The 16,801-nt window shown below is 43.0% G+C and overlaps 1 protein-coding gene across 10 annotated transcripts in view; it reads left to right on the top strand.

The window, feature by feature from the left end:
- CADPS (calcium dependent secretion activator) overlaps positions 1–16,801 on the top strand; it is a 447,566-nt gene that overhangs the window by 301,738 nt on the left and 129,027 nt on the right. For 8 of the 10 annotated variants that reach the window (XM_059663077.1, XM_059663085.1, XM_059663079.1 and 5 more), the window contains exons 12-13: positions 11,262–11,398; positions 14,886–15,073. In XM_059663077.1, coding sequence (XP_059519060.1) covers positions 11,262–11,398; positions 14,886–15,073 — 325 coding nt within the window. Of the gene's footprint in view, positions 1–2,790; positions 2,803–11,261; positions 11,399–14,885; positions 15,074–16,801 lie in introns of all 10 variants that reach the window. The other 2 variants (XM_059663078.1, XM_059663082.1) reach the window with 1 other exon arrangement.

Raw genomic sequence — 16,801 nt, forward strand, 5'->3', positions numbered from 1 at the left:
TCCATCCCATTCAATCTCATAAAACATGTATCTCAGGTGATATTTGGAAAATTCAAGTGTTATTTCCAAATAATCTCCATTTTTTCCTGAAGTCATTTCACCTTACATCCAGTGTGTCCGTTCTCTCATCTGCCCTGATTAAGACATTATTACTTGGTTTTAGCCCACTATTTCCTCACTAGAGTAGGAAAGAGGAAGGATGTTCAGGAGCAATACTGATAAAACAAGAGACGGCTGATGGGAGCTGTGGATGGATGTCTCCTCATGGAAACACTCAGGGGCTCTTGACTTAGATTTCCCTTTGTGGGCAGGACTCACTTGGCTTGAAGTTGAAGTGCTAGTCATGGGGATCAGCAGGAAGACTCGGTTGGGTACACAGGAGCTTGATGTATGTCACTCCCCCGTTCACGTAGGAACTTTTATTAGAGAGCATGGAAGGTAGGCTTCGAGATGAGTGAGGTCAGATAACTCATGCCTCTGGGATTTCTCAGGACCTGGCTGGTGAAGCCACCTTCTTCTTCTCTATTAAAATGCCTCCTCAATCGCTGCCCAAGAATGGGGGTTCTCCAAAGAGTGTATGGCCCAACCACACCCACCAGGTTCTGTAAGAACAAGGCCACTACTCCCACCCTTGCACAGGTGCTGCGGGAGGCATTTTTTACACAAAAATGTGAATGGCCCCTATTGATCTGTGCAGCGCCCAATCTACACAGCAGTACGCCACCACCCTGTAATGAGTGACAGTACACCACCACCCTGTAATGAGTGACAGTACGCCACCACCCTGTAATGAGTGACAGTACACCACCACCCTGTAATGAGTGACAGTACACCACCACCCTGTAATGAGTGACAGTACACCACCACCCTGTAATGAGTGACAATCCTTACCCAGAGCTTAGCCAACAGTGTTGAACCCAGGAACCCCATAGTTCCTTTATTATCCCGGAAACAGAGCCTCAGTACTACTCCAGATTCAATCTATTTGCTGGTTCAGGCACTTCACTACTCCAGGGTATCAGCCAGTGAGGCGTCTACTCCCATGACTTAGAAGACCACAGAGGTAACAGGTCAGGATTCAACCAACCCCACTCCGCACCTGATCACCTGCAATTACGAGTATATGAAACCCATGAGAAAGATCAAAAAAGGAACCAGGGATTTTACATTCTGTGGTGCCATGAGTGGTTATACATATACCCCCCAAAAATGGCTAGGGGTAATAATTTTATTAGACTTACATCACAGTTACTTCACAGCTGCATTTTATATGTTAAACTATTACTTTCAAAGAGATCAGTCAAACCTAAGGGCAACCGACTCATCCAGATTTGCCCACGACTTATCCTGTGTCCCCAGGCCTGTGTCCTCAGTCCTGGGCAAGCTGGTGCAGACTGATCACCTGGTCCTACAAAGCCAGCTTAGAGGGAAATGAACAACAATCCCAGCACAGGGACAGGTGGGAAATGTTGATCCTCCAATTACCTTCTCAGTCTTGACACCCATTTGCTTTGTGTCTCATCGCACACTTTAAGTCAATCACAGATTCTCTAACAAAAAGAGTCAAACAATCAAGTATTGCATTTTAAAAAGGTTTCCTTGACTTCTGAAAGGTAAGGGTCATTGTTAAATACTTTATTCTGTACACACCTCATCAAATCCTGTCTCTGAATATATGCCCAAAGTATTCACCATTCCTGCAAGTAAATAATTCTTAAGAATGACTTTCAATGAGTAAACTTTGCAATTACTTTATTAGTATTTACATGGTAAAGGGAAACTGCAGATAAATGAGAGAGGACTTTTGGGGTAGAAAAAAATAAACACTCCAGTCCTGTCACGTCTGTTCAAGGGAAACTCGAGAATGGAACATTTTACAGATTGGGAAACTTGGGAGTAATTGTGAGTTTATTTGGGTCTTTCTAAATTCAGTTTAACGAACTTCTGGGTGCAGTTTTTAGTTTTTGCCATTTCAAAAGCTCGATTTCAGAATGAAAAGACACGTCTAAGAAAGAGTAGAGTGGAGTATTTATATTCAACTGTAAATACCAGAAAAAATAGATCCTGCTATTCATTAGTTTGTATGACTCTACAATGATTTTGGGAGGGTTCCACCAAACCTTAACTTTTTGTTCTTTTGTGGTTTTTTGATGTGTGTTGTTGTTGATTAATCCCCCACCCCTTTTCGGTTAAAACTTGAGAAAAATTAAGTAAGTGCCTAGTTAAGCAACTTTTTTAAACAACTAATTGCAATTTTCCAATTTTAAGGCCAATAGTGCTTACCTTGGAAACTATGTCCAAATCCGTATTTGAGTGTTGCCACAATTTATTATGTCAGTGGCCTCTTATGGAGTCACCTGATCCCCGTGTTAGAGGAATGGAGAAAATCAGACCTCAGAGTGGGAGGGGGTGGTATTTTAAGCTTTGTATTTGGTCAATTGATTGATATATCGCTTGCAATGAGTCTCATTTTAATGTCTGTTTCTCAATTAATAACTGTTTATCACATCATAGATCCCCAAAGTTCGGTGTTTTTGAGAATTGTTCTATTTTTGCTTCCACCTGAACAGCCTTCCACAGTTAGAGGGGTCTTGGTTACTGTTGGTTTGGGGGGGGAAGGGTTAATTTTTGTTTTTGTTTTGTTTTGTTTCATTTAAGTTTTCTTGTTCAATCTTTGCTCAAACCCAAGAACTTTAGCTGCTAGGTTAGAACTCCTGTCTGCTTTCCTGAGCCTTGTTGCTAGTCTTTATGTTATTCTGGTTTGTTCCTTCTTACCCTGCTAACTTCTAGCTGGACTGAAGGGTAAGTGTTCCCCTATAGCTAGCACAGCTCAGATAATCAGACTAGATTATCTGACACCTGCAATGTGCTTCCTCCCTCTCCCTTATATCTTTCTCCTGTCTAGACTTTGTAGTAAAAGTTTTCATGTTACTTTCCTGACCTCAGGTTTGAAATGTAAGCTTCATACTGAAATTAGGATGCATGTGACGTGTGCATAATTGCCTCCTCTCCTTGGCTTTCATATTGGCATCAAATGATCCTCCGAGTAAAGCCAACGATGAACATTTCATTTTTTTCATTCCAAGAATATTAACATCACAACAAAATGGCACCTAATGCCTTTGTTTCATGGAATTCACAGCCACCTGACTGCTTAATGCCTGAAAACAGATCATCCTGCTCTCTGACACTGTGTTGCTGCTTTCGTTTTTTCCTTTCCCATCCCAAAGACCGGAATGGTCAGTGTCCAATGGTGTGGTAACCATAGATGCTTTAACAAATAGAAAGGTGGGGTAGGAAACTGAACAACACTTTAAGAAATTGCAGAATACCTTTAATAAAGTAAATGTCTTAATTGAACACTAAAGAATGAATTCTACCTGACTTGAGGGTGTGCTCTAAGTAAGACCCAATGGAGGGTTAATTTTGAAAGAAGAGCAGTACTGCATGGGACTGCCACACACACAAACAGGAAACTAAAGACTCGATTGTGTCCGTGTCGCTTGTTCACGATCTCACAGTGCCAGGGAGGGCTTTGACTTCTGGTCTCACATGTCTCCCTGCTACTCCCCCAAGAACAATGACAAGGGTAACTTCTTCAACATCACTGGCATTTGTATTAATTTTCCTAAAAATTCTCCTGAAAGAGCAAAACCTAAAACTTCGGAAAGTCTTTTTTCCCCACTATTTGAGTTATGAATAAAAGAGAGTATACAGTTTCTTTGTTCATGTAGAAAAACCTGACCACCAAAAACTGTGTTGAGGCAGACTTGACATTAGAGGGAGCTAGAAAAATTGGTCAAGAGAGCAGGCAAATATGTACTTGAGTATTTTGAATGCTAATTTAGAAGTCGTAGGTCATATCATTTTCCCTAATCATTTAATAATAGTCCTTCTTCTAATTCTTTTTGTTTATTGAATTTGCTTTCTTTTCCCCTTTATTTTTTTTTCTTTTATTTTGCATAAATGTACCCCTGGCTAGCAGACAGATTTTTTAACACTCCAAGCAGATAAATAATGTAACTTTATTTCCTTTGAATGTGTGATGAGGCATTTTTAAGAGCTTACCATAGAATGTGAACTTAGTGGGAATTTAGGATTTTGCTTTACTTTTTTTAAAGAATGAAAGAAAGGATGGATGAATAGATGACTGAATGGATTTTGTTCTGCGTAAATTTACATGTATTTGCACAATAACGCATTGCTATCCTAGTAGATTTTCCGATACTCATTTGCCTTAATTCCTTTCTACGGTTTTCTCTTGAGATTTTTGCTATATATTCTTGTATTGTCAACTTGCAGTTGCTACATTGCAGGAGTGTGATATCAAAGAATTAATTCAATATTAACTTAATTTGCATGACCCCAAACCACACTGTAAATCAGTTTCCTTCTCATTGTAAAAGAAAATGAACTTTCAAAGGAATAAATCTCCACAATCAGGCCCCAAATTTTCCAAATACCATGATATGGCCTAAATAGACCACCTTAAATGAAGCTTCATTTCTTTACTAACTACTTCAGGCACATTTAACATATTAATTCAGTCAACTAGAGAAAACTTATTTTTGCTCATGTTGTAGGGAATATAAAAACATCAAGTACTCTGCAAATTAATTGAAGATGTAATAACTACAGCAGGGAAAATTAAATATAATTTATTTATTTTGAAATCATTAACAAAATCTGTTATGATTTTTATTCAAAGCAGCTGTCTTAAAAAAAATTATAAAAATTAGCATTGAAATATACATCACATGTTTAATCCCCTTGTGTGTACTGTGTATTGCCATAATAGAATTTTAAAAATCTTTATTGGTGAAAATATTACAGATGTTCCCTTTGTATCCCCCAATGCCCTTCTCTACCTTACTCCCACCCCCTCCCCAGGCCTTGACCACACTATTGTCTGTGTCCATGGGTTATTATGCATATATGCCATAATAGTTTTTAATTCAAAGTTTCTGCAAAATTCATTTCTGCAAAATTCTGCATAGTTCTGAAGAAGCCATCCTCTCTTGGTCATGCCGTTAGCTTGATTTAGTCGGAGGGACTATGAAGGGATTAAGTTGATTCTCAAGGGCAGCAGGCATGGGAGGACCAATCTTTTGTTTGCTGCTCGGAGCTCAGGAGGGGCACAGCAACATCCCCTGGTTATTTGATCATGCCAAGAAAAACTCTTCTAGAAAATTCTGTGAACAGCCAGCTGCCATTAATCATTGTCACTTCTTTATTTCATGTCTTCTGATGAGGTTGACTACTGTCATTGTTCGTTATTGTCCAAACCATACAGTCACTCTTGTACTGTCAAGCAGATATGACAAGTACACATTTTCCATATAAGAAAGACACAAAGTCACCTTTTAATTTGCAGTTTGGATTCACAGCGACTTTAGTTACATTAGCTATTCTCTTGCCTCTAGCATCCATCCGGAGTCACAACAGCCATAACTGTGCTCTGAATTTCAGAGATAAAACAGCTACCTCCAGCTCATTGTAAAAGGGATTCATTAAAGAAAGGAGCCTCTCTCAGACAGCTTATTAATACAATCATAATTATTCTCAACAGCAGAATTTTTCTCCAGCCCACAAAAAGTCCCAAAATATAATATTACAAAATAGAGAGATTGAACTTTTGTCTTCATTCTTTTAGCTGTTAGAATAATAGGAAAATCTCAATAGAATGAAAAACTGAAAGCTCTATTATTCCCCCCAAGAAAATTACATTTGTTTGGTAGAACATATTGCAAACTTATCTAAAAATTGTTATATCTGAAACAAAATCACATTATGCTTATTATTAAGATAAGAAATCATGAAAAAAATATCATATATATATATATATATATATATATATATATATATATTCCCATTGTGAGGGGGGAGGGGAAAGAATATAAAACATGACATGGTTGAGAATATCAAACATCATGATCAATTACAGAACACTATAAATGGTAGGGTGTTCGATCAGGAACATCACTTGAATTTAATCAATAGATTAAACGAGAGTATAGAACCTACATAATTGTAGCATTTTAGGAACAGATATTTTTCCAACATTGCTTAAATGCCAAACCAAAATTGCTTCTTAGCAAACCTGGGTTAAAGGACTTGGTTAGTTCCCACTTGGAAGCGTTTCTTCCATAAGTCTCTGTGCCCATCAGCCTGCACTTGTGCCGTTGAGTCCATTGATAGTGCGCTAAGTTTCCGAGTGCAGTGAGGTGCCAGTATCAGCTTTACCCACCTAAGTCTACCCTGAAGTCAGTCCCCTTGGCACTCCTGATGCAGTTACCCACCCAGAAGAGAAACAAGTAGCGTTGTCTGAAAGGTGTGTTGGATTATGCCCTAGCTGCAGGTCCTATACAGTTGCAGAGCCCATTGCAGTACATTTGGAGCCTTTGCCAACAGAGCACAACTTAGGAGCTGCCCAACCAGGGCTGGTAAAGGTAAAGGGCAAAGATTAAAGTCCATCTGTAAAATGCAGTAGTCAATCGTTGATTTCTAAATAATGATGATGATGATGATGATGACGAATAGTAAAAATAGTAAGAGCATTGGTATGCATCTCCCTCAAGCAAGGGGTAATACAAACATCATTGGAGTTTTAAGCAGCCACTTGACTCCCCTAGTTCTCTAATTTGCTCACCCTACTGTTAAAATTCATTTTCATTCTGTTGACACCTGCCAAACATTGGCGAAGGAAGGGATCGCAAGGTGTCCCGGATTCAAGAATTAACTTTCTTATACTTTCGCTCTGGGTTGTTTCCCCCTTGTAATGTCAACATTGGAGTTTTCATTTTTTAAAATCAACCAAATCCAATTGTTTGTAGAGGGGGAAACGGAGTTGCAAGGAGCATTTAATTTTTAATGTTTGGCACCGTAGGAGAACAGTCTGGGACAGTGCAGGAATGACTACATGGTGTTGCTTGGGAAGCACCCACAAGTTCTTTGAAACAGAATTTGGAACAGCTGGACCACTGCAGTGTTTTATTTTAAAATAGACAACATATGTAATGCATATGGTCCTAGACATGTATGGAGACACAGGCAGACAGTCTGAACGGTAGCCAAAGACACCTGCACCTACAATTCTGTTTCCTTCTATGAGATTTTTTCCCCTAAGAGCACATGTTCCCACTTTGGGATTTGCAAGATGCCATCTGAATCCCCATGTGTGTGACTCCTCATTCAAGTCAGGGGGAAGCTTCCTGGGGTGGAAGTGTCAGAATCAGTCCGTTAGTGAGTGCCTCCGAAGGGCCCAGCGCCTCCGGGAGCCGGCAAGGGAGATCACAGATCAGCAACTTACCCCGAGGAACACATTACCCACCAAGGGAGGCCACAGGGAAACGGGAACATACCCCAGCGAAAACACAGACAGGACCTAGGACAGGGGTTCTCAACCTTCCTCACGCCGCGACCCTTTAATCCCGTTCCTCATGTTGGGGTGACCCCCAATTTCATGGTTACAAATTGAGCATAATTAAAGCATAGTGATTCATCACAAAAACAATATGTAATTATATATGTGTTTTCCGATGGTCTTAGGCGACCCCTGTGAAAGGGTCGTTCGACCCCCAAAGGGGTCGCGACCCACAGGTTGAGAACCGCTGACCTAGGAGTTGGCTATCCAGGGGCCAGGAGGAGCATAAAGCAGAGCGATTGGAAAGGACTCCCAGCTTCAGAGCAACACAACAGTTTAAGAAGCAGCCTGTGACTAACAGGACCTTTAAGTCTGGAGACAACCCTCACTCCCTAAGCACATTAAAAAGATGGCTTTGGGAGCACGAGGACGCCTGTGCATTCACTCACCGGGCAGTGGACCGAGCACTTACCCTGTGCCAGCCCCCAGGTGCTTCCCCGCCCCTTCTCATCCAGCCTCTCCACAGCCCCTGCGGGGAGACTCAAACGCTAAGCTCAGCGCACAGGTGAGGAAAATGCCGCTCAGAACTGCGAACCTGCCTGCCTCGCGCCACGCTCAGAAAGGCAGAGCTGGCCTCAAAGTCAGTCTGGGAGCCCCTAAGCCCACCCACTTAGCCACCTGCTATTTTAGCTTCAATAAACTTGTTCCCGTTGAATTTAGTGTGTCAACATTCCAAGAATTCAAGAAACAGAAAATACTTGTTGAAAGAGTGCACTTATTTATTTTAATGAAATAAACTCATTATATTCATATGCATGTGCCAGGTACTAGTCTAGGTGCTGGGAATATAGTGAGAGCAACCACACACACACAAAAATTAAAAATTAAAAATCCCTGCTCGAAAGGAAAGGAAAAATCAGATCCCTTCCACTGACATCTTAAAACAGTATTCCGGGCCTCCACTCCTCTTTCTCTCTTCTGAATATAACAAGCTCAATGAAACTCTCAAAGATTCCAGGGAGCCAGCCACCCTTTTAAGTGCTCTTGAGTTGTTGGAACCGTGATTAAGATAAGGAGCCTGGTTCTGAGTAAATGACGATTTTGTGTAAGCAAATCCCAGGGGCTGCTCCTTTTGCTGGCTAGAAATTGCCACCCCATTCGGTTCCATCCCACACATATAGAAGGGGTGCGAGGGATCGTAAGGATGGCCAAACGACCATGACAGCAGAAAGGAAACTGAAAGACCAGATCGTTTTTGCACAGGGAGCGGAGGGTCAGAGATCGCTCAGCCAGCAGCCCGCGGCTATTTGGTAACAGAGCTTAAACTTGGATCCAGACCTTCACACCCGTCCCAGGCTCATCTACAGGAGGGCCCAGAGAGAGAAAAGAAAGGAAGCTGGGGGAAGGAACCTGTGTGTGGATAGGGTTACTTTCTACAGAGAAAACCAGCGAAAGCCTGTTTTCCGGTGAGCCGGTGTTGACACATAGAGCCACGATTGTTTGTCAGATGTGCTCTGGGCCGAGCGTTGGCAGGTGAAGGCCATTGTGCTGGGCGGGGAGGCGGCGCGTGGATCTGCATCCAGGTCTTTGCGAAGGAGCCAGTGGCCTTTTCAGATCCGTTTCCCAAGAGGGCAGCAGGCAAAATAGTTCATCGCGAAGTTTTCAAGAGGTTCAACCCCAAAAGAAAGAGTCAGCGACGTGAGACACGTGCCATATTTTTACCAGCTACAAAGGAGCCCCCTTCTCTCTGAGCTAAATGACCGGGGGCACCGTCGTCATTGAAGAGAAATAAGGTAGCTGAGCCAAACTGGCAGGGAAAGGGCCGGGCCGATGTATCAGCTTGCAGCCTCCTTCTGAGAAATCCCAGAGCAGGAAGCTGTGCTACCTAAGAAATGCCTCGTCTGTCTGTTCCAACGGGGAGGCGAGGCAGGGCAGGGGGTGCCACCGGATGAGCAATCCATCACCCCCGCTAGTCTCTCCTGAATTAAAGTGCCCGACAGGATAAAGCTGAGCGATGCAGAGATACCCCTGGGTGGCAGGAGTGCCATTCTGTGGGGAGGGGGGGCCTGAAGTCGGAGCAGCTTTAACACTTGTCTTGGGCCAGAGGAGGCACCTTCCCCCCCTACCCACCCGCCCCCCCCCCACACACACACACAGATGCACGCACACGCTGGAAGCAGCCAGCTTTTGTCCCCAGCACCAACTTCTTGGCCACCTCTCTTGCCAACCAACCCGAGTCAAGGGAGAAAGTAGCTTGGAGGCCAAACAACCAAACAAAAGAATCCTAAACACAGCACCTAACCTCACATTGAAAGCACTGCCTTGAATACAAATCTGACAATGAACACAGCAACGAGGATTCTTTCAGATCCTCTAATATAATTTCTACACATGTGATAGTCCCTCCAAAAGCCTGTGTTTCAGCCTCCGAACGGAGCGATTTGGCTATTAAAATACTCCTTTTTCACGTGCCTTCTGGAAACGTCGCTTCTGGGCGTCTCGGGCATAAACAGCACGCGCTGCTCAAACACTGACCACTTGCTGCTTCTGTGAAAAATGACTGAGGATTTGAAAATTCTAACAATAAGGAGGCATAAGTCTAACATTCCATGCATACATTGCTTAGATCCACAAAATCTATAATGTGAGGAGAAATCATCACTTTACATAAATCGTCATCTTAAATCATCATCTTAAAGTCACACTGCTACCATAACCCAAGTTTGCAGCCATTCCCCAAGCATGGAAGGGGGACAAAGCTGCCTGGAATGAAGGCCACATATGAAAATATTACCCAAACACCCTCTCAAGTCAAACATCGATTTTCCCTGTGTCCTGACAGCGTTCTGGTCCCTGGCAGGCCCCTGCACTCCAGTAGAACAGCGCAGGCAGGGAATGAATCAACTCTTGCTTGATTTGAAACAAGATTCTTTTTCTCCACAGTCTGCATATCAGGAGAGTGAACACATGTGAGGTGGAGTGAGCTGACTCCTTTAATGTCTGGGACCTCCATTCCTACCTCGTCAGGATCTGCTTGGATTCTCTGAGTTCTTTTGCCGATTGAGTGTAGAGTATTTTTGTTACACATATTGAGATTAATTAGTTAGCCCCTAGGAGGTTTTGCCTACAGCCTTCACCCTGTAAGGAAAAGTGTGAATACGTTGAGATTACTAAATCACAATACATGGCAGATCATAGCCCTTGCGGAGCACATTGGTTTGTCTCTCCCATAAGCTTTGCTAGCTGAGCACACACACGCAAAGGCAATGCCCCCGGCTACCCCAAACGAAGGCCCCTTTAACTTATTCTCCAGGTTTCAATGAAAATCTTTTGTTGTTATTATTATTATTTTTTTAATTTTGGAGGGTGGGGACCCAAACCTTTTGTGAAACCAAATTGGCAGTGGGGCCCTGGAAGGGGTGGACACAAATATTGTCACTTTGCTGAAAATCAGCTTAACCCTTTTCCAGATAATCCCAATAATTGTAGAGAAATTGCTCTAGACATAACCACTGGAATGGCAGAATCTATTAAAAAACCTACAGAGCTAAATAGGCTTTTAGAAGCAAAGATCCGATCTGCTTTCAGTGTTCGGTGAAAAGCAGGTGAAGTTACGGTCGTGTGCTTAGTCTTTAAAGAACGGCATAAAGGCACTGGAGTTGTGATCATTTGATAAACATATTGATGCCAATATATTCTTGCCTAAATGCAATAAACTCACCAGTAAGTGATGCAAGTTGACAATGGGAAGGTAAAAGGAATATCTGGGGGGTGTTGGTGGGAGGCGATGGGAAACAGCGTTCGTAATGCCTAGTGAATTCCTGTGTGTTTGAAATGTCAAAGAAAATGTGATGTGTTTCTCTAAATTGTGTCTCTCTCTACATGTATAAATGAACAGACGCAGATAGAGCTCAAAAGCATGGCATGGATGAATTTATCTCGTCCAACCCCTGTAACTTTGACCACGCTTCCCTCTTTGAGATGGTGCAACGCCTTACTTTGGATCACAGACTTAATGATTCCTATTCTTGCCTGGCAAGTATATTCTTTGGTCTACAGCAATTTAAACATGATGACATTTTTTTTAAATGAAGTATTTCTTTGCCTTGCTGTTAGGAGCTCTTTTCCCCAGTACAGAGCCCCTTTAACGATTACCAATGTGTCCTTGATTTCCTGGGTCGAGGTAGTTTTCCTTCCCAAAGAAAGAAGTCGGCAGGAAGTTGTCAGTAGAGACGATCCAACTCCCCAGCCTCCCTATCTGAGCTTCCCCCTTTTCAGCTGCTACATGAGAAATGTTCCCAAGAGGGTAATCGAGTTTGGCATCTGCTGGTGGAGAACTTGTAAAACCCGACTCCGTTTCTAGACTTTAAGATCCGCCTCCCTCCCCATCCCAGAGAAGACCCTGTGCTCCTGTCTCTGAAAGGGATGTGTCCTTTCCGTTTATTTTCTGAAAGATTAAAGTGCTTTGTAAACACACTCCGCTTGATTTCGCATAAGCTCAACTGGTTTGGGTTTGCTTGGGTGGGTGGCTTCTTTCTCTTAGTGGTATTTAGAGCATTTCACCCTTTGGGGGAAGTTTTTATGACGCGTTAGGCGTTTGGAAGTCCAGCTCCCAGCAAGGGAGCAGGTCTCTTGCAATCCTGTTTTAAGCCCAGAGTTAAATCGGTTACATTCAAGAGACTGCTATGATGTCGTTACTGGATTCCCGAAGACACATTTGTGGCTTTCTACTATCAAAGTTGGGAACCTAAAAAGGGCCCAGTTTCTTTTCTTCTGCAAACCATACATTACTTCATTGTTAAAAGGGAAATGTTATGAATCCCACTTTTTAGATGGGAAAGGTGAGGGAAATGATGAAATGACTTTACACAGAGGAAAAGCCTCTTCCCTGCTCCTAGGGTTACTATATCTGCAGATTATGAATGTGATACACTTCAGTAATTAACATGATATACTTACCATGTCATTATATTAGCATACATATGATGAAAATATTTTCCTTTTTAAGTGGCATAGCTGTATCCTAAATCTATTCCAACTAATTTTTATTTTAAATTCTTGCTTTTTTTTCTGTACCTGAGGCCAAAATATTAAAAAGAGTAGATTAAAAAAAAGTGTTAAAAAGCAAAGCAGTATTATGTGGAATAATTTATTAATCTGCATCTCATAAAAGATGCATTGATTATCTCAGGTTTGGAATCACTTTATCAGAAGAATCTGAACTTTGCCAAATTGGAAAGGAAAATATCATTTTGACTTAAAAAAAAATAAAAAGGAAAAAAAAAAAAAGCTTACCTTGCATTGCAGGGCAATTTTTCTCAAATGTATTTCCAATGATTATGTGATTTTTAGCGTAATTATAAATTGCATGCATGAAACTTGTAAGAATATGCCTCTGATCTTTACTCATTATCTTCACATATAATTTCTTTTCTCTTGAAAAAAATTTTTGAGGTGTATTATTTTCAGGACCTTTTTTTACATCATTTTTTTAAAACCAATTTTCTCTTTCACTGAGAAATTTATCACCAAGGAGACTTGATTTTCTAAAAAATAAAATAAATAAACCAGAAATAAAATTTTGATACTGTGTTCTATTAGTCATATATACGCTTGCAAATATGCTCCCAAATCCAGAATTAATTATAATAGCATAAAATTGTTTTCTTCCCCATTTGCATACCTATATCTATTAATCATCACCCCAAAGTTTCAGAAAATAACAGCAATTAAAAAGCCCTACTCCTGCCTCTCTATTCCATTTTCTCATTATTACAATCTTTTTATTTCAGTTAGTTTTGGAGACCGACCAGCAGGGATACATAAATTTTTCTGTGTCTTCGACTGAGTTCCTAATTGATATTTCTTCAACTCTTCTCAAAGCAGCTATTTTGGCATCTACAAAAGACGTGGTGTCATCCGAGTCGTAGAAAATATATTTTAATCTTTCACAGCAGTGTTGGTTCTAAGATTTAGCATTTGGGGTAGCAGATGGAGTGGCAAAGAAGTTGCCTATAGGGGCAGCCCACTGCCTCGACGACGCTCCCGCCCTCTGCAGTAACTTATCATTTGAAATAAGAAAGATGCCGTCTCGTTGGACGCATTGCTGAGCTGCAGGTTGTCCGTGGGAGAGTCTGCAGATCACTAATATGAGATCGGAGGGTGGCAGAGGCCTCCCTCCCTGCACTTCTGTGGCCTCTACCTGCACCCTGTCACGCTCTCCTTTTGCCTTTTCTCTCCCAAGACAAAGCAGTATTCAAAAGGTGACTCGGAGAAGACCCTCCGAGTAAAATTAACTTTATATTTAAAACAATCCTAAGTTCCCAGCTCACACACTGCCACCTCGGGTGGTTTATTTCTTGCTTCAGAAAAGTACTGAAACCAACAGAAGTCAGTCATTTGCTTCAGGCTTGGCCCAAGGGTGACCTTGAATGGCAAGTCCCTTGGCCTCTCTGAGCATCTGTTTCCTTGCATGCCCCCCAGTCTGCTCAAGTCGGGGATTCTCTTTCATGGCGGAGTTTCACCTGGTTCTTCAGCGAGCAAATAAGTAATAAGACAAATAGTTGCTGGGGGGGGGGGGGGTGCTAAGACAGAAGCTCCTCTCCCTTTAACTGAACTGTATCTGACTACTTCAAAACTTAGTATGTTATTCTCTTTGGAAAAGTATCCTCATAATTAAAAAAATTTAATGACAGTTGACATTCAATGTATTCTGTATTAGTTTCAGAGGTGCAGTACAGTAGCTAGACAAGGGTGTACTTGACAGAGTGGTCCCCCATCCCTGACACTTTAAGTACCCACCTGGCACCATACATCGTTATCACAATATTATTGACTACATTCCCCCCAAGTGTTTGCTTCCCAAGGGGAGGACTTCTGAAGCCCTGGTATGCATGCAGACCAGTCACAGTATTTCCCAATGCTCCCGAGAACAAAAGCCAGAAGATGCGGAGTCAGAGAGCTGAACTTGAGTCCTGCCTCTGTTTGTAGTTTCTGTCAGTCACTTATTAGCGCTGATTCCATTTCCTCGTCTGTTAGATGAAGAGGAATCTTCCCTGTCTCCTCCACGAGGCTGCCCTGGGCTCTGCGGAAAGTTCCTTGTCAAGGATGGAGCGCTGTCCCACTCTAAGGCACTGGTGTTTTTACTTGTCTTGTCAGTAATGAAGACTGCCCCGTGCCCACTCCAACACTCTTCTACGATGTACAGCTCAGTGTTGGAAAAGTGGGAGGCCCTCTCTGAATCATGCTTTCTGCTGATCAGACACCTCCACTCACTAGCCCTGAGACTCTAGGAAATGCCGTGAGTTCCCAGCCATCGCCAGGGCCACCGGCACCTGCTCGCGGGGCTGGGATGAGGTTACACCAACAGCACCGCAGGGGTTAGCGCAGCGGTGGGCACTTACTAGGCAATCAGCTCAGGTTATTTTTAACCCTCCACACTCTCCCCCAACTCTTGCAGCCCTCCTGAAGAACAGCAACAACCCGTATTTAAAAGGAAGTCTCTCCTTTATTCCCCAAACAGGGCTGGTTCAGTCCTGGCCAGGTGTTTGTGCTAGATGAGTACTGTGCCCGGAACGGAGTCCGCGGGTGTCACCGGCATCTCTGCTACCTCAGAGACCTGCTGGAGCGGGCGGAGAACGGCGCCATGATCGACCCCACCCTCCTCCACTACAGCTTTGCCTTCTGTGCATCCCACGTCCACGGGAACAGGTGAGCGCCGGCCGCAGGTCCTCCTCCAGGGCATGGTCCTGGTTTCTGCCTGGTCCTGCTTGTAGGGTCACCTCTACCTCTCTGCCCTTCCCCATCCCCTCAGTAGGGCACACAGACACAGGGAACATAGAGAACAGGAAGTGGCACTTGGACTTGGAGAGTGGCCTATGAAATGAGAACCATCCGGATTCAGATCATGGCCTCTCCGCTCGCTAACAAGGGCCTGGTGGTAGTTACAGCCTCTGTGCCACAGTCTCCACTCTGTAAACAGGACAATAATGTCCTAAGCTGGTTGTTGAGAGGATGCAAGGGCACAGAAAGGGCGCAGCACATGCCTGGGATCTGGTAAGGGGTTAATTAAAGTTCGCCTTTGCTGTTACCATCACTCTTTCCATAAATATTAAATGATTACCAACGGAGGGTCAGGCACTCTGGAGTACATTCAACATGCACGATGAACAGAAACCAAGCACCAAACAAGGGCAGAGGTGCTCAGAGACCAGTGCTCTGAGAAAATGTCCTGAGAGCATTTAATAAAGGAACAGGACTCCGAGGGAGGGGCAGGTCGGCAGCAGGGCCTCCTGGAGGAAGCGATGCTCAGGCTGAGAACTGAAGCAAGTGTAGGAGTTGAGCAGCTCCAGGCAAATGCCCTGCACGGGGAGGAAGCCAAGTCCATTTCAAGAGCTAGAACAAGCAGGTGAAGCTGAAAGGCAAAGATAATCATAGGCTTTTGGTTTAGCCATCGAGCTGGGAAGAACGTCAGAGATCACCGTGTGATCAGCCCCCTCATTTTACAGGCTTTATAGACAAGACCAGAGCATCAGTTCTCCTAACTTTGTACAAAGTACTCTCTTCCTTTAGACGTTGCCCAGCTCCTGGAGGAAAAGATCCAAGTTCTGAATAATGCAAAACAGCAAATAATTTAAGAACGTTTGCATTTGGCTCTGAAGACGTGGAATAAATTTCAACACTGCCGCAGCCAGTTTACTAGCCCAATGCATGTAGCCTCCCATGGCTGCAAAGACGAGCCTGCCTTACCCCAGAGCACCCCACGCAGGCGCCAGGGAAGGCACCCCCAGGGGAAGCTAGGTGCTTCAGCCTAGCCTGTGAGGCAAAGGTTGCTGCTCTGGGAAATTCTCATGTGAGGGAGTCCTGAACTGACTGCATTTATTTCAAGTTAGAACCATGTCAGTCGTCTTCATCTTTGCAGGCGATACAACTCAGGAATGTCCGTGGGATCTGCTCTGTGCCTTTCCTTTCTCTAGTGGTGGTGGATTTTATCAAATGCACCTTTAGCATTTAGAGCTAGATAACAATAGCATTGTAGGTTTGCATAGTTAGCGGGCAATAAGGTTTTCATCATCTGTCATTATGATCAGGTTCACTAGCCCTGCATATGACCTTTTGTTTGCACAAAGGATATTTTTGAAAACCTGATACCTGAGAAGTATCTGTGCATAATTCTGCTTTTTATAAATATGTACACTTTGATGACTATCTGTTACAGCCTCTTGGACTGAATTCTTGAGAGAGAGAGAAGTTGCATTATATTCTCTGGGTTGTCACACTGTATTCTACATATGTTACTGAATAAGAAAGTGTTATAAAATAATGAAGTGTTGTTGTAAACTCCCTGGTAAACATCATCATGAATTATGATACACATTGTCTGGATTTCATATTGTAAGACTGCCACTTGCTTCACAGTTAGGTTTATACATCTTGTCA

This window comes from Myotis daubentonii, chromosome 14 (assembly GCF_963259705.1).
Source record: "Myotis daubentonii chromosome 14, mMyoDau2.1, whole genome shotgun sequence".
NCBI classification, from domain to species: Eukaryota; Metazoa; Chordata; class Mammalia; order Chiroptera; family Vespertilionidae; genus Myotis; species Myotis daubentonii.